Consider the following 22,709-nt stretch of genomic DNA (forward strand, 5'->3'; position numbering starts at 1 on the left):
TGTTTTCGTGTCTTTGCTTAAAGGAAGGGGACAATGGGGACTCGTCAGTGTTTTAACTCTGAGTATTTTTTCTGAAACCAAGAGTCAGACCTTCAATTAACTACACCTCCAGGAACCCCTCCAAATAGCTTTCATAAGACAGAGGAGCAGAAGGTAGATAGAACGCCACCTCGTATTATGTCACTTACTTATTTTTGGTGAAAATCCCATCACACTACAATTCCATGACGCAAAATCAATAGTTGCAAGTAGAGTTTTGTGATTACCCGAGGTACATCGCTTCCGACATCTCTCCAAAGAAACCAAGATGCTGCAGTCCTGCCCAGAGCTTTCCTATCTAAGAGACTGATTTGCATTTTGAACCCAGACCCCACTCTTCTGTTCTGCAGAAGGATGTTTCTTTTCTTTCTTTCTTTTTTAAATTTATATTCAATTAGCCAACATACAGTTCATCATTAGTTTCAGATGTAGTTTTCACTAGTTCATCAGTTGCATATAACACCCAGTGCTGTTTTGTTTTGTTTTTAACCAGACTTTCGTGTTAACTTCCTGTTCATTGAGTGTGATCTCAATCTAGGACGGGCTGCCTAAGAGCCAGCCCAAGACAAAGCTGAAAGCACAGGGGGTTAGAGGATTGGATCTGAGAGGCAATCCAAAGGGGAAGGGAGAGGAAGTAGAGATGGAAAGAAGGAAGGAGAAGAGGGAGACAGGGAGGAGAACTTGCAAAACTCAGGCAGGCAGAGTCACGTCGCTACACTGTTTTACAGTTTCGGAGAGGGGCTTTACCCTCTCTGCCCCCCGGCTGCCTAACCTCAGTGCTTCTTTTCCTTTCTGTGTGGCCACCCACTTCTCTTAAGCAAACAAGGGAAATTACTGAGCATGCTCATCATGTCACATGCCTTCCCTCCCATTTACCTTAAAATTTGTTTTTAAATGGCAAAAGAGTGCAATTATAGAAGTATGATAGGAATCCTAAACTCAGTGCAACTGAAATGTGGAAAAATCACTAGTTCTATAAAAGAAGTGCACACCGGTATGCAATTTTAATTGCATCGTTACAGTGGATCCTCTGGACCAACATCCCAAGGTCAGGATAGTACTTAAAATGTGGAAGTGCACGTTGTTCAAAGCGGGGGTCACTCGCATCTACAATGTACACCATACAGAAGCAGCACACAGCACACGTGGGCGAGTTCTGAATATCATGCTAATCACCTCACATTAGAAAACAGGGCATCACTTCTGAGAACACACACACTCCAATGTCAATCTGTCCCTTCACTTGCTATCAGCAGGTAATGGGTGTGCATGGTAATTCCAGACCCCCAAAAATGTTTTAAACCTCTCATAATATCTCATTTAAGAGTTACCTTATTTTAGCGCACTGTGTGCAATGACAATATTAGTTCAAATGTAATAAAGGACCTTTCTGTATGCTAGGCTGTAAAATAAATGTTCACTTTGAAGTTGGAAACAGAGGGGATGTTTTTCTTCCACCAACAAATCGTGCAGAGAATTATCTGTGCTGTTTACCAGGAACACGGTGTCCTATTTGCCCCTTATTTCCTAATTCCCAGAGCGAGTAAATGCATAATAATCCCATCTTCACGGGAGGTCAGGATCTTGATGAAGCACCAGCCTCCAATCTCTGTGGACTCTGGTCCTCATGGACATCGCTAAGCAAGATGCACCAACCCCAACTCCTTCCAACACTTTAACCCCCATCCCGTACTCTGGGTCTTCCCATCACAGTCCCTGCCCCCAACCTCAAGCCAATTGACACATATATTCAGACAACCATATGAGTGTTCTAGAACATTTACTACTTATGCATGTGGTCCAAATATATTCAAGGTTCTCACGCAAACTGCTATTAGAACACTGCTGGAATGCAGCCACAAAGTCCCACCCCCATCATTCTTTAGAGACCTTGAAAGTGCTCACACACTTTCAAAGACACTGGTCAAAGAACAGTGAAGCAACTGGAAGTCATACAAATGATATGAATAGCAACCAGGAAGATACAGAACATTTCATGACTGGGTCAAACTGGATTAATATGTTGCTTTATTTAGGTTCTCTGTGAAACAGAAAACCATACAGCCTTTACCTCATGGCTAGCATTATAATGGGTCTCACTCTCCTCAGGGAGAGGCACCTGACCTCTTCCACCACAAATCTAATCTACTTCCCATACAAAAGAGGTGAAAAACAAATCGTCCTTAAAGCAATGCCTGAATCAGGCTGCAGACCTATGTTTACCACTCAGAAACTTGATATATAGCTGGTCCTTGCATAGAGCCCAGCACCTACCGAGCTGTAAGTATCTGCCAAAATGAAAACGTATAAAGGCTTTTCATTACTAAGTATTTCTCACCAACCCTATATGGGGTGTGACCATAATAAAATAGACTTGTTCTTGGAAGCTTTGTTACAAAAACATCCACGCCCAACAAGGAACCTCCTTCAAAGGGATGCTCGGAAGTCTAGAATCAGATCCCAACACCACCCATCTTCAGCCCACTTGAAGAGCTTCTTGAGAATGTCCTTCCAAATCCGTTAGTCAATGATACACTAACTGCATCTGTAATAATTTCTTGCTTTATAATCATGCCTCTTCATTTAAAAAGCTAAAGCCAGAATGACATGATTACGTGCCTTATTCATTGGATTCTGCTGTGAATGACTGAACGCCATTACTTCAAATCAAATCTAGCACACAAAGTGAAGGTTCCCTACCACTAATATCATTCAAATGAATATCCATAAGCAATTCTAGAATTCCAGATGCAGTTTAGGTGATATGACCTTGCTGGAACAAGCATAGAACTTCCCACATGGACTACCCTGAGTGGGCATCAAACTCAGAAAATTTTTCGTGCCTGACAATCCACTGTGACAGTTTATTGTCAGTTTTCATATGAGAGTCAAGAGATAATTTTTAGGTAGCTTTCTATTCTAGTATGAGATCACTTTAGTATAAATTTAGTGGAATTTCTTCACTTCTTTGACACAAAGAGTAAGGAAAATTCATTTTTAATTTTTTTGAGAATTCAAGAGAACCTCTTTTATAAAACTTATTCGAACTTAGCATCTTGGCTTAGAATACTTAAATTTAATGAAATTAAGTGGTTTTAACAAGGAGGTAAATACTTACGCCATGATACCTGAGAGGTGAAACATTTCGGCTGTTATATAGGACAAATAACTGTACAGGAAGACAAAGAGTGGCTCAATCACTCGGATGTTATGCGTGAACCGAGTAGTAAATGCTGCTATAAATCCCAGGAAGATGCCAATCAACACCCCACCAATTCCCACAACAAAGAAGTTTGCAATTCCAGCAAACACGTCAATGGTCTCAATGGTTTTCATCTGGCAAAAAGACTTGAACAAGTTGTACAGGACCTGTGGGAGAAAGAGAGGCCATGGTCAAGACTCCAACTTCACCGTTTTCACTACATTCACAGAAAAATTCAGCTGGCCTTCTAACAAGGACATTTCTTCTGTACACCCAAGTTGATGATCAGTGACAATGAATGTATCGCTCTCTCTCATGCTTTAATATGATATTGAATAACTTTGAACAAAAAGCTATGATAAAAGTATGTTGCCCGGAAAGCTATTTCTCAAAGTGAGAGAGAAGAGAGTTCGTGATTATGATGCCATTGACTCCTAAATATTATTCTTAAGATACCATCTAAAAGATAATTTTAAACGACTTGGCTGCCATCCAACAGGCCTTGCTGTGTTACCGATGCTGGGGAAGTAGTTGGTCAGAGAGAAAGCTGGTCAAGCTTGCTGTGAATTTAGTAACTTTGCAAGGCTCTCTTATGGGTCTTGCCATGGAAGGGGCCCCAGCCAGGTACCCCACCTGAAGGGGTATCTTCCTCCCAGGACACTGAGGTCTTCCCTCTTCACTTCACCCCGTTCCCCCTCCACACACACACACACACACACATCTGCTATAACATGAGATCCAAAGCCTCTTTCTTAAAGCCAAGAGGCAGCCACCTGTGGTGGGTACATGTGTGTGTTGTGTGTACGTGTGCTATAATTTCATACATATTTTGTCCCTTTTTAAAAGTAATGAGCCTCCACGGCTGTTTGGCTTCTGAAAAATCCACACAGTCTTTACATGGTCTTAGTCTAATTAAGCTTCAAAAATGCTAGGCACTTCACGTCTGTTAGGGAATATGCTCACAAGCCTGTTTCTAAGGGCCACTGTGCCAACTGAAACAGGAAGTGATGGCTTAGGCCCTACCACATGTTTTACAAAGCCAGCAGGGAAAATATGAGTCCAGCAGGTGCCCTGCTTCTTTTCATTGTGTTATTTAAAGCCAGAATCTCCAGGGGAGCTGGCTGGCAGGATACTGGGATGAAGGCCTTTTACGGTACAGGCCGTGCTACACCTTTATTTGGTTTCTGAGAAACTAAAATTGAACCCATTGGTCCATGGTCACGCAAAATGTCAGATGCGATATGAAAATCCAGGTCTCCTGACCTTCTGGGTGAGTTTTTCAAGGTTCAACCATGGGAGAATGAGTCAGGTTCTGCCCCTGGGAGCCAGCGTGTGATCTGGGGAGAGTCGACTCCACTCTTGGCCTCACCGAAGGTCCGTTAGGGCTCACCACAGCTGCAGGTTTTTATGTAATTTTTCCATCTTTTCTGCTGGCTCATAAGCTCCTTGTGCTCAAGGTTCATTCCTTATTATGATTTGCCTTTTCCGTGCTGCCTGGAAGATGACAATAAATATCCGCCGACTTCGAAGAAAGCAGCAGGTTACGCTTAGATGTGAGTGGGCTTTTCTTTTCTCGTAATGGTCGGCGTGACATCCAAGAGCATTTGCTATTGTACCGTCAAGAATGACTTGAGTAAGAAGGGGGAGGAAAAGCAGCTCCTTCCCCTGAGGATTTCAATGCCTTGACAGTATCATCACTTGCCGGAAGAGAAACTGACGCGTAGCAGCAGCCGCTTCCGCTTCCGGCCAGAGGCTTGCTGCACGTGGATCCTGTGAGCATCTGCAGCTGTGGTGGCTCCCGGAGGTCAGAGATGTGCTATATATACCCCTTGTCTCCGAAGAGCCAAGGCCAAAGGGTGACAGTCACCTGCTGCCAGAGGAGAGAGCCGGGTTTCCCTGCCAGCCCACTCTGCACAGACAGCGCCCCCCCCAACAGCCCCCAGGCCACTTGGTCTCTGCTGGTCTGTCCCTAGACTCCCAGGCTTCTGCCCCCCCTCCCCACTCCTGCCTACACTGGCAAATCTCAGCTGCCCTGGCTCCCATGCTCCCTATGGCCAACGCAAGACTCACTTCCTTTAAATAATGTTATTCCATTTGTCACTCAAGTTTAAAATCCTTGACTTTAGGAAAGCTCAATATCTGGCTGCTGCTGCTTCTTCTTCTTCTTCTTCTTCTTCTTCTTCTTCTTTTTTTTTTAACTGCTTTCCAACACCCTTCAGCCTGGGAGAGTCAAAGCACAGCTCCACAAAACACCATAATTCATCACTGCCCCTGGTTCCCTCCTTGTGGTTTCTTTCAGGAGGAACCCAGCCCCTAAGCCCAGGGAGACTTTATCTGTCTTCCATGGCCCAGCTGAAGCCGCTGCTCCCCTCAAGAGTCTTCCTGAACTCCTACAGCCCCTTCAAATCACCTGTTGCCCTCCTGCAACAAAGGTGATCTTGCATACCAGTCAGGCTTTGGGGACCTGCCATCTTGCATTGTGGGTGTTGCCTCCTGGTTGCCCACCTCATTTCCCTGAAAAATTCAAGAGTCCTCCTGCAAAGAACCCGCATCTCCTCCTCCTCCTCTCTTGTATCTCCCTTCCCCACCCCATCAAGCACATTTATGAGGCTTCCAAAGGAGACTCAGGCCTGTGTCCCTAAGGAACAACCTCACAGTCATAGTCTTTCCGGAGGCGTTTTCCTGGCAACTCAATCCATCAAGTCTATCAAAGGGGCAGGGTGGTTTTAATATCTCTTTAGGTTTTGCAGAAAACAAATCTATCAAAGGCACAGGCTGGTTTTAAATATCTCCTTAGGTTTTGCTGAGTCATAGGCACTGAAGTTTCAGTACATGGGCCAGAAGCTCCAGTTCAATCATTCTACTGCCTCAGATGCCAGGGCAATGTTACGGGGCAATGTCTTAGGTAGAGATGTTGCCTTGACAACCAGAAAGCTTTCCATACCCTCCAACCTGCCTTACAGTGAACCTGATACCCAGTGATCAGCACAAGATAAAATTCTTTTAGTTACCACTGGCCATAATCCATAGTTAGTTCATTCTAGTTAAATGCTTTCATCGTAACACAAGGGAATCTATGTAGAAAAATACTGTTGGGGTTATAAATTACATCTGCATATGCATATATACTAGGTATGTTGGCTACAATTACGTCTCTAGTTGCTCTGTGCAAAATTGACCTCAACTTGACAACTGTGTTTTTCAAAGACCCAGATACCAGCACTGACTTTATTTTATAGTGGGCTAATTCGACAGTTGAGTACTTTCAAATCATTCTAGTCATTATTGTGATTATATAAGCACCCAGCCAGCTAGCTCAGTTGGTAGAGTAGACTCCTAAAATACAGCTAGCTCAGTTTTAGAGTAGACTCCTAAAATACATACATATATATATATGTATATATATGAATTAGAAATTATCTATTTTGATCTTTGATTTAAAAGGTGTGAGACAGTGAAATCATGTAACACACAAAGATGCAAACAATACCAAGTTCTTTATGAGAATAGCTCTGTTCCAGAAAAATAGCTTTTGGGTCACTTTTTTTTTTCATATGAAATACAAGAAACAATCATTTTTGCATAGGAATTTTAAATATAGGGATCCCTGGGTGGCGCAGCGGTTTGGTGCCTGCCTTTGGCCCAGGGCATGATCCTGGAGACCCGGGATCGAATCCCACATCGGGCTCCCGGTGCATAGAGCCTGCTTCTCCCTCTGCCTGTGTCTCTGCCTCTCTCTCTCTCTCTGTATCTGTCATAAATAAATAAAATATTAAAAAAAAAGGAATTTTAAATATATTCTGCTATTTGCAGAGCAAAAATGAGTAGCAAGTGGTTACTGTTTATCTTCCAGTTTCCTGAAGTTAAATACCAGTGCACAGCACATAATGCCTGGGCGATGAAGCCCGTCTGCTGCCCGGTTCCAAAGAGCCAGTTCTCCCTAACCACGCCTCGTTGTGGCAGATTGAGGAAATTCTTTAAGTCTTCTTGGAAAATGCGTGATTATTCAATGGTTGCATTATTAAAATGTTCTAGAAATGATGTTGGAAATGACCACGTGAGCTTAAGTCACTTGATTCTGCATGACTGTGGGATGGCAGGGCTGATCTGACAACTAAGACCCTGAGCGATCTTGGCCTAATAAGGAAAATTTTGAAGTTTTCCTAAAATATTTATGGTAAAGGAAAGCACAGAAATTCTATTTAAAAATCTGACCTTTGCTCCTTCAGCTGTCATTTCTCCAGCTGATTCCAATCTACATAGCCATGGACAATGGCATGGCTGGACTGCAATTATACAGCATTCATTTCTCTTCGCACCAAAACATTTTTACGGTAGGTTTCTCCCCTTAACGCTGCTCCCTCAGTATTGTATCTACCAAGATTTGGGGACAGAATGAATCACATTGACCTTTAATTTTACTCCTCCAGACTACATTTTTAACATGAATTCTTCCTGTTTAATCTTTACCCTTCTCATTGCAACTCCTAGTGACTCATCATCTTCACCGTATGCAGCAGGGTCCATACTTTTCATGCCTTTCCCTACCCCGTGAGTTCCTTAAACCTCTCCTAGAGATAAGACGAGAAGTCAAAGAATCCATAAAACATGGATTCTACCTCTGTACTCCAAGGGTACCTGACTAGGAGGCAAAATGATCTTTTTTTTTTTTTTTTTTTTTTTTTTTTAACAATGTGGTTCTAATCATTCCTAACACCTGATCCGTTCAGTCCACTATTCAGGCATTTCAGTGACTATGATACCAGGAAGCTTCTTCTTCACCTTTAGGAGGGCAAAACCCTCAGGCATGCCTGCTAGCTTGTAGGTGTGGGTCCACGGGGCTCCGAGCCCTGGGTATATAACGTGAGGAAGGTCCATACACGGGAAATCCTTACAGTCATTCTGACTTACAGGTTTTGGCCTGTAACAAGGGCTTCTACATCTTAAGAGCAGCCACGCCCTTTCTCTGTCCTTGCCCTCTTTCCTCTATTGAACAGCGCCCTCAATCTGGCCCGCTGCCTTCTCTGGGTCAGGGACTCCCTCTCTGTCCATAAAACCACATTGGATGGCTTGGGGCCTCTTGACAGGAGGCAACAGATGTACCTCTGGAAAACCTGGGGCCTTTGCACACTTTGAATGGTGGTTTAGCCAGATTTTTTCCTCAGGTCTGATTCCTGACAAACTCAAAGAATGGAGTTTGAGTTTGAATTCAGAAACTGAGGTTTCTGAATGAGAAATTTTTTTTTTTTTTTTTTTTTTAAAGAGAAGGGAAAGCAGGGTAAAGGCATGGCATATCACACTAAAACTGAGCTGGCCTTGCTAGACTGCCCTAGAATGAGTGCAGCAGGGCTGTTACTATTTCTTTATAAAGTTTCCTATACAAGAAAGAGATCCAAGAAATCCTTATTAAAAATGTCCAAATCTAAAAAGAAAAAATGTCCACAATCTACCTCAATAAGGGTAACATGTACCTATCAAACCTAAAACACCATGAAAACCTTGATGCCTCTGGAAATTAGAATTACAAAATGTCTCCATCACCATGGTAGTCTCTCAGTTATAATTTAAAATTGCTAAGTCAAGGACAAATCACTATTAATGAATAATGGAATAAATGGAGTGTATTTTGTTACTTGAAAGAGGTACCTTAGCTGCCTTAAAATAGCTATCTTAGCAGCTATTCTAAAAAAACGGGATTTCCTTATCAATTACTTTCTACCCAATAACGTCCACAGGGAGCTAATGGACATCCTTCAAAATGACATTTTATGCAGTTTGGGGGTCTGCATACAAGCTCATGGAGGGTGATGTTGGTATCTATGCAGACTTTTAAATGAATCAGGAATAATATTTTAATGAAAGGAACTAATGCAGGGGGTACTATAAACTAGTTACCTAAAATCTTTTAATATTTTTCTCTGCCTCAAGTGTCTTACCTACCAAATGAGAAAAATAATTACTACATAGTTATAAAGACCCGAGCACAATGTAGGCATTCACAAGAGGTTCACAGTGATGCGGACAATTATGCATCATCACTGCAGAATGGGGGCCAGCATAAAACTGCATCACTGGTGCTCCCTAACTGGTTTACTGATACAGGGTCACCTGTGTGTCTTTCACTGATGGAGGAACAACCTGTAGGCCTCATGGGTGGTGGAGAGAGGCTTCCTTACCACTTCTCCACATTTTGCTGGAGCTCAGGAAGCAGGGCAGAGGTAAATTCTGTTAACATTAAGATCACAACAGCCTCTGACTCTAATTATGTGTTAATTAGTGAGAATTAAAAATAAATTCGCATTCTCTGAATAAATACCCAGTTATGGGGAAAATGGTGAGGACCGGAAATCAGCTGGCTGAGTAGTAACAGAAAGTGAGAGTGTAATGGAAAACTGGCCTAAAATAACAAAATAATAAATAAGCCATCCCCAGACACAGAATGGCACTTGGTAGGTATCGTCGTTTCATTTCTATTACACATAGTAGACTGCCAGCATCACGTCTCACAAAGAATTCTGGGACCTGAAGTCCTTCGAGTCTGATCAAAGCCCATCACTTTTGAAAATGCCAAGTGAGAAATCTTCAGAGGTAGAAAGGCCACGATCACTTTGATGCCCCCCTGGCACCAGCAGGACCTTGCAAGCAGAGACCAGCTACATAGATTGTGCGACCCAGTGCAAAACAAAAATGAGGGGCCCACTGTGTAATAATGAATTTAAAAAGTCAATAGTCAATAAAGAGAATGTTACACAGCATTTCAAGGCAGCAATACCAGAGCATTAAGCTGAGTGAGGGGCCGTCTCAGTGCACAACTGTGTGAGGGTCGCACCTCAGCTGTCATTATCAGAAAGCTGACGCAGACCGGTGGCGCCCAGTGGTGTTGGAGGGATGCAGCGTGAACATGCTACTCACCACTGTCACTGCATCATTCAGCAGAGACTCTCCGAAGACCAGGATGTAGAGCTGCTCATTGACATGAATGTTCTCAAAGACGGCGAGCACGGCCACGGGGTCCACGGCTGAGATCAAGCTGCCGAAGAGCAGATTCTGGAGCAGGGTGATGTCACTCAGGCCAAAGGCTTCAATCTGGCAGATACCATACAAAGACACCCCGATGCCAATGGAATTCCAAAGGGTCCCTACCACAGCATACCAGAATATGGTGCCAATGTTCTCAAAGAATGGGCGTGTGGGCATGAAATAGCCCGCGTCAAGCACAATGGGTGGGAGGAGATACAAGAAAAACACATCAGTCTTCATCGCAGGGGGGGACTTTTCATCGACCCCAAAAATAATCCCTCCTAGCAGCAGGCCAACCATTATAAGAAGGCAGCTCTCCGGCACTATCGTGGGCAACTTGTGATACAGATGGAAGCCTGTAAAGGAAAAAAGATAAAGAAAAAACATTTGGGTTGTGCAAGACATAGGGTGAAAGTAAATTGGTTCTCTTTGCCAGAACTGATAGATTCTATCTCAAAACCTCCCAGGTGAGCATAATCGGCTACAGACTGGCTTTGCAGAGTATGATGCAAAAGTCAGATGATCTCCTTAAGACTATTCATGATGTACGGGGTAGGCATAAGTGCAACTTTACATCAGAAGTTGAATGACAGAGGTGCATAGTACTTCCACAGCACGGCTGTCGTCTAAATTCCAGTGAAGTGTTCTTAAATACAACCATGTGATTTTATATTTGAAGCAGTTTTGTGATTTCTAACACATTTTCAAAGGTGACATCTCATTTCATCCTCACAAAAACTTTAAGAGGAGGCAAGGCAGTTATTTTCACCTTTTCAGATATATTTAAGTGGAAACTGAGGCTCAAAGAGATACAGGGTCTTGTCAAGGTGGCAGGATCACACACCAGCTTTCAGGTTACCACTGCCCCCTCTGGTACTGAGAAGAGTTTGCAATGTATTTAATATTTTTAATTTCAGGGGCACCTGGGTGACTCAGTGGTTGAGCATCTGCCTTTGGCTCAGATCATGATCCCAGGGTCCTGGGATCAAGTCCCTCAGCATCAGGCTCTCTGCCAGGAGCCTGCTTCTCCCTCTGCCTGTGTCTCTGCCTCTCTCTGTGTGTCTCATGAATAAATAAATGAAAATCTTTTTTTAAAAAAATTTCTTTTTTTAAATTTCAGGGCCGCCTAGGTGGCTCCAGGGGTTAAGCTTCCAACTCTTGATTTTGGCTCAGATCATGATCTCAGGGTCATGAGATTGAGCCCTGCATCAGGCTCCTTCCTCAACAGGGAATCTGCTTGGAATTCTCTCTCTGCTCCTCTGTCTGCCCCCTCATTGCATGTGCTTGCATGTACATGCATGCGTGATGCACGCTCTCTCTCTCTCAAATAAATAAAGAAGTCTTTTTTAAATGTTTAAAAATTTCAGACTACTTCACTTGGAATGCTAAGTATGTTTAATTTTTCAGAGGTCTGCTCCTTCAGGGACAACCCAATCAATGCTTTGAAGACACTTCAGCCAATTACGACTTGAGAGATGTAAACCACCATGACCTCCAGGCTCAGAGCTTCTAGTCAAGACCATGGAATAGATGTGTTTAAGACCCGCTGTGAGGAGACCCCACACTAGTGCTAGGGGAGGAGGGAGGGAGGAAATCAGCTAGGACATCACGGAGGAGGCAGTCTCTGGTGGTGCTTCCTGGAAGGACAGACAGACATTAAATACACAGAGAAGGCACAAAGAGCCTCCCAGGAAGTGAGCAATTGGAGGAAACTATCCATCTCCTAATTCATGGGGGAGCCCAGTGTGGCTGTGATGCAACAACTGTGTTGGGGGGAGGCGGGCAGCAGGGGGAGATGGCACACGGGCTGACAGGGAAGCAGGTTCACACACGAAGGCCCCCTGATAAGGCTTCGGGGGGACAGTCCATACCGACACAGCAGCCTGTCCTGAGGGCACCTCGCATGCTTTAGGATGAAAGCAGCCTGTGGAAGTTATCTGACCTACAGGAACGTGATGTTAAAACGTCAGAATGTGTCCTTAGAAACTCAGGATCACAGGGAGTTTACTAAGTAAACCCTTTAGAGCCGACCAACCGCACTAAAGACATGGCATGGAACAGCCTGTGAAAAAGAGCATAAAAGGAATCGTCATGATCTCAAGAGCTCTGAAGGATTTCTAAATAATAAAGTGAACAGTCTGGTTCACTAGGACTGATGGTTTTCTTATCCAGGTCACAGGAGGCCCCGGTCATTGCTGGGGGATGAATGTACTCAGCTGGTTGGGCCGCTCTGCCCCCGTGACCTCTGCCCTGCTGACCTCTGTGCCGAACAGAGACTCTAAGGGGGTCCCCTGACGACCCCACCTTTGTAACCCCTCCTCAAGCTGAGTCCAGCTTCTACCTGCAACGTTCCCTGTGTGATAAGGATGTGCCTGCCCTGAACGGCTGAACGGCCCCCTGGAGTCTAAGGGAAATAAGCTCCTTTCTGGAATGCAGGACACGAAGGCCCAACCCAAAGGTGCCGTGTGCCCGGGCCTTAATGGGTGCCACGTGGCCTCCGATCCAGTCGCCCACACTCTGTGCTGCCGAGGAGAGGTGACACCCAGGCCCGGGCCCGGGTTGCTCACCTGCAAAATGGGGACAAACCCACCGGCCATGACAAGGATTGTAACAATGAGGAGTCACCACTGCGCCTGTGACGTCACAAAGCCCCCCGCCCCCCCCGTTTTGGTTTCCTCCCCCTGTCCGACATGAAGATGCAAGAGGAAACAGTTCTAGAAAAATGCACAAAAGCAAGGAATGGGATCGTCCGCAGATGGACTGGAGAGCGAGCAGCGCCTCTTGCGCCCTGGCGGCTCCCCACTCGTGCGCCGGCCTCTCGGCCTCTCGCTCTCCTCCCCCTCCGGCCCGGGGCCCAGGGCTCTCTCCCACGCGGGTGCCACCTCCTGGCCTCCTGGCACTGTGCTGAGAGGAGGCCCTCATTCCTAAGGAGGGAGCGTGGGGACCACGGCCGGCGGAAGAGAGGAGGAAACGGAGGCTGCGTGTGTGCATCTTGCAGGACCAGGCCTGCCACGCTCCAGCGCTGCGCCGGATCCTGTCCAGGACCCGCGAGGGCGGACCCCAGGGCAAGGCAGCGGTGCAGGATGCCTCAGACAGAAGCGCCACCGGGACAGGAGACCGGGGGAGCAGGAGGGGACATCTGGCTGCAGCAAATATCAGGGAAGAGCAGCGACAAACCAACAACGGTTGTTTAAAAGACCCTATGCTTACATTTCAAAACCACTGTTCTCCTTTCCTTCGTGAATGCTAGGTCACCCTGGCCTGAAACTGCTAGTCACTGAATCTGCCCAGCCCTTCCAGGAGCAAGGAAGGATTAAATAAAGGTGGTCACCAGAGACCTTAGCTCCGTGCTTTTTGGTGAACGTAAAAGCAGAGACGCTGAATCTTCTAACACTCTCTGCGACCATGGAAGGTTTTGTGTGTAAGTGTGTATGGCTTATAAATGACAGGAGTCCAACGTACCAGCAAAATAATTAACCAAAAGTCTTCTTCAAATTCATTGCTCACAGAATAACACAAGTAAATCCATTATTTGCAAATGTGCATTCATTTACAGCTCTCCCACTCCCAACTACTCAGAGGGTAAGTCAACTTGAATCGAATTTGCTCTTCAGAGTCATTTTTTTTAAAAAGATTTTATTTATTTATTCATGAGAGACACACACAGAGAGGCAGAGACACAGGCAGAGGGAGAAGTAGGCTCCCTGCAGGGAGCCCAATGTGGGGCTCTATCCCAGGACCCCGAGATCATGACCAGAGCCTAAGGTAGATGCTCAACCACTGAGCCACTCAGGCACCTCTGTCTCTCCAGAGTCATTATCTCAACAAATGTTATGGAGAAATAGACCACTTAAGGGGGGGGGGGGGGAGGATGAAGTTTTTGATGGTTTTTACAAGGCTGAACATGAGCTACCACAAGTATAATCTACTGCTCAGTCCAGAGGTCATCTAACTTTTCTCTATAAAAAGCCAGATAGTAAATATTTCCAGCTTGCAGGCCATATTTTACTCTGCAGTTGTAGTACAAAAGGAGCCGGAAATAATACCTAAGTGTATGAATGTGGCTGTGTTCTAATGAATCGTTACTTGGGGACATGGAAACTAGAATTTCCTACTAGTTTTCATGTCACAGAATAGCATTCTTCTTTTGATTTTGTTTAACAGTTTAAAAATCTAACAGGCCATACAAAACCAGGGTGGGGGCCATGCTTAGCTCCTAGGCTGTGGTTTTCTTCCCCATGTTTTAGTTTGTTCTTTGTACTTTTTGCTAACTTCTACTTTGTAGTATCTGGAGCATTGTACTCATGTCATTTGCCCTTTATTATTCATACACAAAAGTCCATGAGGATGGGTACTTTAAAATTTTACTTTAATTGCTATAGAAATACCAAGTGGGAAGGGGAATAGGATTGGACTCTCATATAAAACATACAGTTAAGACAATCCTCTCTTAGAATGAAGCTATTTTCATTTCTTTTGCACACAAACATTGAAACGAATTGAGCTTAAAAGCTAAAGATCTATGGATAGCTAAGTACAAAGCCATTGATTCACTGTTTTCTCATCATACTTGAAATAATCTATTTGTCAAATGCTGGGAAGAGAGGACAGGAAGCTTCAAGATAGCAGGATAAACAAAAGAGCAACAATGTAAAAATCTGAATCCCTGAGAACCACCACCATCAACAACAATAACAAAAAAAAGCTATACAAAATAAGTCTCAAAAATGATATACACTTCTAATTACCAAGAGACACAGCCAGAAGAGAAAGGGGGAACCTAGCAGAGGTGAGCAGGGACAAAGCCCTCAGGAGAGGAAGCACATCCTCCAGGTGCAAACACAAATTATCCAATTAATGTTCCATATTTTACGAGAGCCTACAGAATAAATAATGACATTTATTCGATCTACAAATATTTTCCAAGCTCATGTTGAGTTGGGGACAAGTACCCTTGGAAACAAAGTCAGCAGAAGCAGTGTGATTCAGAACTAGCTTCCCGGGCTGCTCCTTCTTGAAGCAACCCTGGGAAACACTGGATTTAACAAAGAATATTCTAAAATAAGTCATGCCTCTTTGGCGGGGGGGGGGGGGGGGGGGGGGGTTAGGGGGGAGGAGGTAAATATTTACAGGGTACATTGAACTTGTTTTTAAGTATTAAGAGAAATAAGCAAGTGCACTCAATGGTAAAAATGCTGGGTTGGTTCATCTATTCCCCTGTGTATAGCAACCAAATACATATTTTTATTTTTTTCAAATACACATTTTTAAAAAACAGAATTGCAATAAGCAATAGATAAGGAGAAACAGGAAATAGTGAGAAACATCATTTTGATCTGCTACAGCAACAAGCTGCCATCATTGCATGATAATACTAAGTAGACAAAGACTGAGTGACGGAATTCAGTACTAAAAATAAATCCAAAGTCGCCTGGGTGGCTCAGTCAGGTAAGCATCTGCCTTCAGCTCAGGTCCTCATCCTGGAATATCAGGATTGAACCCCACATCAGGCTCCCTGCTCAGGAGGGAGTCTGCTTCTCCCTCTGCCCCTCCCCTGCTGATGCGCACTCTCTCTTTCTCACTCTCTCTCTCACTCTCAAATAAATAAATAAAATATTTTAAAAATAAATAAATAAAAATAAACAGAATCAAACTGAGTAAATAAACAATAAAAATATGGAAATAAATAAATACATAAAGACAAAAAGAATTAACTGATTCATGTCAGTAACCCAGTAACACATTCTTACAATATTTAGTCATATGCTAGAGCTAAAAGATACATTTAATTTCTCTCCACTAAAAAATAGTGCAACTATGAATACGACGCCAAACCTTGTCTTACTGTACTTTGCCTTCTTGTGTTGTGCAGATACTGCATTCTTTATAAATTGAAGGTTTGTGGCAGTTCTGTGTCCTTGAGCAAGTCAGTTGGCACCATTTCTCCAACAGCATTTGCTCACTTCATGTCTCTGTAGCACATTTTGCTAATTCCTCCGATATTTCAAACTTTTCAGAAATATTATTTCTCCAACAGCATTTACTCACTTCATGTCTCTATAGCACATTTTGCTAATTCTCTTGATATTTAAAACTTTTATAATATTATTATATTTGTTATGGTGATCTATGATCAGTGATTGTAACTTGCTCGAAGCTCAGATGATGGTGAACATTTTTTAGCAATAAGATACTTTTTAATTATAAAAAAAAAAAGGTAGGGGGAGACGCCTGGGTGGCTCAGCAGTTGGGTGTCTGCCTTCGGCTTCAGGGCATGATCCTGGAGTTCAGGGATCAAGTCCCACATCGGGCTCCCTGCATGGAGCCTGTTTCTCCCTCTGCCTATGTCTCTGACTCTCTGTGTGTCTCTCTTAAGTAAATAATAATTTTTTAAAAAAGATATTCTTAAATTAAAGTATATTATTATTTTACATATAATGCTATCGAACATTTAGTAGTAGACTACAATATGGTATAAATATAACTTTTATATGCACCAGGACACCAAAAAATTCATCTGACTTGCTTTATTGAAATAGTCGCTTTATTGTAGTGGTCTGCAATATCTGCAATATCTCTGTAGGGGTTTTAAAAATGGTCCCCTTATGAGGTTGCAAAGAACTTATCATAATAAAATAATTGGGAAAAAGATGAAAATATAACAAAAACATTAAAAATCTGTTGGAATTATTCCAAAGCAGAACTTAGATGACATTTAATTTTTCCAAATGACATGACTACTTGCAAAGAAAAGAAAAACAAAATGAATACAGTCTGTCCGTGAAGAATTCTGAAAAGGAACAAAGACTTATACCCTTCATCAGACTGTTGAATCCCTTCTCTGCACAAGGATCTGAGGGAGCCAGTATTGGATCCCAGGTGGGCTATATCGTCCATAAACTTGTATTTGGTACAGAAGATAAGATAGGAACACAAGTAATTATCATACATGATAGGAAGGAAGAGATGTAGTAAGTACCAGAGGAGTAGGGAAGGGAAGGCAATTACAGATGAGGAGATTCAGGGAGGTGGCACTGAGATAACTGGCCGTGAATATTTAGGTTTCAGGGGGAATGAGGCACAAGGCAGGTACGAGGAAAGCCTAGGCACCATGAGGAAGGCGTGGCACAACGACCTGGCTACAAAGTGTGTACAGCAAGGAAGAGATGAACCAATCAAACAGGGAGTGGCCACACCATAGAAGGCCTGGAGGGCTAATCTCTGAAGACCTGCCTCTGTTCTTTGGGCAAGGGGGAACTAATGAAGGTGTCTCTGAACCATCCTTGTCTTCCATACATGGAGTGAAGGGGGACAAGCCCACCCCCACCCCAAGAGACTAGAGACTGGAATTTGGAAATGAGGTGATGAAAGCTGCCAAATGAAAGTTTTACACCAGATGGATTTGATTAGCCATCAGTGAAAATAAGTAAGATGTTGATGCAAATATGTGACTAAAAAGGCTAAGAGCCCAAACTCCAAAGGGATCTATCTATACATAATCTTAGAAAGGGAAGTCTGAGAGGAGGCTCAGCACAATTACATAGTAATGAAAAATAACACTTATATTTTAACAGGGAACTGCTATAGCAAAATGATGTATGATAGGGAAAATTCAGAAGCAATACAAAGGATCAGTGTCATCCAATCAAATTTCTCATTCATTATACATTATGCTGGAACTCTACTATGTGCCAGGTATCATATCAGGCATTAGGAATGCAGCAGTGAGGGGGCCCAAGGTGGCTCAGTCGGTTAAGCATCTGCCTTCCACGCAGGTTCTGGTATTAAGCCCTGCATCAGGCTCCCTGCTCAGCGGGGAGTCTGCTTCTCCCTCTCCCTCTGCCTGCTGCTGCCCCTGCTTGTGTTCTCTCTCTCTGTCAAACAAATAATTTAAAAAAAAAATCTTCAAAAAAAGGAATACAGCAGTGAATGAAAGAAAGCCCCTGCCCTGGAAGGCTGCAGTTTAATGAATAAATCAACCAGTAAATTCATAGTGACAAGTAGTGATGAGCCCTACAAAGAAAGACAGAGAAGGGTGAAGGCACCCAAAATGCCAGGACAAGGTGGTACTTGCTATCAGCCCGATCAAAGAAAGCCTCTCTGATGGGTAACATCTGAACAAAACCCTGTACGAATGGAGTATGTGAAACATGGTGAAAGAACAAGGGCCCTGAATTGGGAGCACCCTCACCAAGGAAGCCAATGTGGCTGGAGCATGCAAAGTAGAGACCACATGGTAAGAAATGAAATGGAAAGGCAGCAAAATAGTAAAGCACATGCAGCATGTGGTCATAGGAAAGACTTTAGATTTTTTTTTTTTTAGTACAGTGGTAGCTAGTGGAAGCTTCTGAGCAGAGCAACATCATGATCAGATTCATAATTCTATAGGGTCATTCTAGTTGCTATTGAAGAATGAAAGCAGGAATACTAGTCTATCAGTAACCCAGGAAGGAGATGATGGTTCTCATTAAAGTGGTGGTGTATATGAGAGGAGGTCAGATATGGAATATATTTTGACAGTTTCTCCAACACAATGTGTTGCTGGCCTGGATGAGGCCTGTGGTAAAACAAAATATATATATATATATATCTTCATCCCAAGCTCCGGGCCTTCATCTCAAGCTCCTAAAAGCTTTGTAATTTCCTAAGTGATAGAGGAGCTAGGAGCATCTTTCTATTATTTGGCCTTTAATCACAGTTCTTGACACAGAGCTCTTAAATCCCTTGGAATTTCCTGGGTCATAGAAGTGTCTTTGGTTCTAATGAGGCAACTCTTTGATTTATTGCTGGTCAGTAAGAAGTCCAGGGACTTACAACTGGCATCTGAAATGGGAACAACCTTGTGAGCCTTTAACTAGTGGGCTCTGACACTAACTCCACAGATAACGTCAGAACCGAACTGAATTATAGTACACCCAGTTGGTGTCCTCAGAGAACTGGAGAATTGCTCGGTGTAGGAAAACCCACACATCTGGTGGCCAAAAGTTCTCTATAAGTTTAGGGAGAAAAACCTCTCAGTGAGACAGATGAATCAAAGATGAATCCAAGAGTTTGGGGAAATTCCATATAGACTGAAGAATTTAGCATTAAAGGAAAGAAAGAAGAATCTATAAAACACACAAGGAAACCCCATGCTGCAATCATCTCTCTTATAAAGCAGGGATATATTACAATCAGTGACCCAAAAGTAAAGAATATTAGGACAGAACTTAGGTATGCCTGAATTATTCACCTTTTAAAGATTGGAGGGGGGGACAGGTAAGAAGATTAAAGGAAAAGAAGCAACTTCAGCTTCTAGAAAGATGGAGTATGCATTTTCCTCTATTCCTCCTACTAAGTAAAGAAAGATAAAATCCCTAGACATTATATACAAAACCAATGTAAGGAGATTCTGAAAAGTGGACAGAAGGAAAACCAGCTAGGGACCTTGAGATCTGAAGAACAACATAGCTGTGAGTTTCTTGGGTTTTCTTCTTGCCTCTCATATTTCAGACCTGAAGAAGCCATGAGGCTGAAAATGCCAGTGATCACAAACAAAAGTCCCAACAAAAGCCTACTCTGTCTATACTATGGACCAGGAAAGAAACAGCAGGGAAAAACAGAAAACTTTTGGGTAATAGCTTCTCTACTCGTGAACACCAAAAAAAAGAAACTGTGGTCCCAGTCTAGGCCAAATATGAGTAGGAAATCTAGATTCTATGACCACTAGACTATAAGGAAAACCTCAACTTCCCTATAGGGGTATTGTTAGAAAAGAAAAAGTAGGGAGGTCACCACTGGGTGGTAACTCCCTTCCATGGTGCCAATAAAGACGATGTGGAGGATCTAGGCTTCCACCACCTGCAATAATGAGGCATCCCACATCCTCTTCACTAATGTGGGTCAAAAGAGGCCAAGTGGAGTCAGGATTTGCACTTACACCCAACGGAAACAAAGCCACCACTCCACTATAGTGTCAGTGAGATCACCAGAGGAAAGCAATTAGGTATTCCTGACCCCAATCAGCCAAAGAGGTATCAGGAGAGAGCTAGTAAGAATACAGAATTGTCAGCCCTCATATAGTAAAGAGGAGCAGTCCGTTCCCCACAGGTAGTTCATGCAAGCAAAGGGGGAACCTGAAAATCTACTCCCAACTGGCAGTAATGATATGGCACCTCCCTCTCCCACTTAATATCATAAGAAATCATCTAAAACTGAAAGTAAAAATAATATTCAGAGTCTCATAACTAATACCCCAAATGTTCATGTTCCAATAGAAGATAACTCATTCTACCAGTGATCAAGAAGATTGTCAAACTGAATGAAAAAAGAAAATTAATAGATATCACTATCATGATGACTGAGATGTGAGATTTAGCTGACCAAAAATTTGAATGCTGCCATGATAAAAATGTTTCATGAACAATTACAAATATACTTGAAACAAATGAAAAAAAATAGGAAGCCTGACCAAAGAAACAGAAGATAGAAAAAACCTTATGGAAATTTTAGAACTGAAAAATATGATTGAAATAAAAAATTTAATTATGTGGGCTCAAGAGCGGAATGTGGTAGACAGGAAGGAATTTGTCAACCTGAAGATAGAATGATAGAAATTACTCAATCTGAACAATAGAGAGAAAACAGACTTAAAGCCTGAGGGACCTATGGATATACAGCAAAAGATCTAAGATTCCTGTCATCAGAGTCCCAGGGAGGGTAAAGAAACAGGGAAGGGCTACAAAGTACTCAAAGAAATAAGGACAAAGAACTCCCCAAATCTGGCAGGAGACATAAACTTACAGAATCAAGAAGTTGAGTGAGCCCCAAATATCATCAATCCAAAGAAACCTACATCAATTCATCCCACAAACTTTTGAAAATATAAAAAAAGAAAAAAAATCATGATAAAGCCAAAGAGAAATGACACCTACAGGAGGGAAAATAGAACATCAGATTTCTTGTCAGAAATACGGAGATTATAAGGAAGTAACACATTATTCATGTGCAGGAGAGAAAAAAAAAAAAAAAAGAACTGCCAACCCAGAATTGTATATCCAGTGAAAATATCCTTTAGGAATAAAGGGAAAATCCAAACCTTATCAGCCAAAAGAAAACTAAGAAAATTTGTTGCCAGCAGACCTGCCTTAAGATAATGATTAACAAAAATTCTCAAAAATAAAATATGGAATCTTAGAACATCAGAAAGGAAGAAAAACACATGGAATAAAAATATGGGGAAATTCTATGCATTTTTCTTCTCCTCTTAAATCTTCTAAATTAAGTTTGACCACGGAAGCCAAAATTGGAACACTGCTTGATGTGGTTCTCAATGTATACAGAGAAAAGGTTTAAGCTGACTATATGACAAGTTGGGGCGAATAAAAAGATGTAATAGGAGGTAAGGTCTACACTTCACTCAAACTGGTAAGTGACTACACCAGTAAAAGATATATATATATCTCCTAGAGGAACCACTAAAGAGGTTACACAAAGAGGCACTCCCCAAAAACACTATACATAAATAAAAGTGGAGTTCTAAAAAATGTTCAGATAACCCAAAGGAAGGCAGGAAAAGAAAACAGAGAAATGAAAAACAGAAAAAAAATAAAGTCACAGATTTAGAACTCACAGTATAGTGAAATTCTAAAGAATGTTCAAATAACCCACTAGAATTTCACAGTATAGCAAAATTCTAAAAAATGTTCCTAACCCACAGGAAGGCAGGAAAAGAAAACAGAGAAGTAAAAATAAAGTCACAGATTTAAACACACACACACACATATATATGTATATATGTAAACATTCCTACATATATATATATATATATATATATGTGTGTGTGTGTGTGTGTAAAATATAAATGGTTCAAATGCATCAATTAAAGACAGCTGTTAGTAGAATAGATGAAAAAGTATCACCCAACTATATGCTGTCTACAAAAAGCTCCCTTCAAATACAGGGATATGGGCTGGGTTGAAAATAAAATAACAGATGAAGTTTTATCATTAAATATTAATCAAAAGAAAGTAGGAATAAGCTTTGATGCAAAGAAAATTACCAGAGAGAGGAAAGGCCATTACATAATGGTAAAAGGGTCAATTCATCAAGACATGGCAGGCCTAAATGCATATGCACCAAACAACAAAACTACAAATACATGAAACAGAAAGTGATGGAATTAAAAGGAGAAATAGACAAATACATGACTTCGATACCCCACTCTCAATTAATTGATGGAATAACTAGACCATCAATTCTATAGAGGACTCTAACCAACAACAGCAGAATCCACATTTAAGAATCCACAGAACATATGTTGAGATAGAACATATCCTGGGCCACAAAAACAAACTTCAATAAACTTAAAAAGAACTGAAATCATAGAGAATATATTCTCTCATCACAATAGAGTCAATAGAAATCAGTAACACATACAAAAAAAAAAAAAAAACAGGAAAATCTCAAT

At 42.3% G+C, this 22,709-nt stretch overlaps 1 protein-coding gene across 2 annotated transcripts in view; it reads right to left on the reverse strand.

Moving 5' to 3' along the window:
• SLC9A2 (solute carrier family 9 member A2) overlaps window positions 1–22,709 on the reverse strand; it is a 97,126-nt gene that overhangs the window by 51,081 nt on the left and 23,336 nt on the right. Inside the window, exons 1-3 of one of the 2 annotated variants that reach the window (XM_077914921.1) lie at window positions 12,133–12,303; window positions 10,154–10,617; window positions 3,158–3,408 (exon numbers count right to left, since the gene is read on the reverse strand). In XM_077914921.1, coding sequence (XP_077771047.1) covers window positions 3,158–3,408; window positions 10,154–10,617; window positions 12,133–12,166 — 749 coding nt within the window. In that variant the 5' untranslated portion in view covers window positions 12,167–12,303. Of the gene's footprint in view, window positions 1–3,157; window positions 3,409–10,153; window positions 10,618–12,132; window positions 12,304–22,709 lie in introns of those variants that run through there. The other variant, XM_077914920.1, reaches the window with a different exon arrangement.

The sequence above is a fragment of the Canis aureus genome, chromosome 11 (assembly GCF_053574225.1).
Source record: "Canis aureus isolate CA01 chromosome 11, VMU_Caureus_v.1.0, whole genome shotgun sequence".
Taxonomy (NCBI): Eukaryota; Metazoa; Chordata; class Mammalia; order Carnivora; family Canidae; genus Canis; species Canis aureus.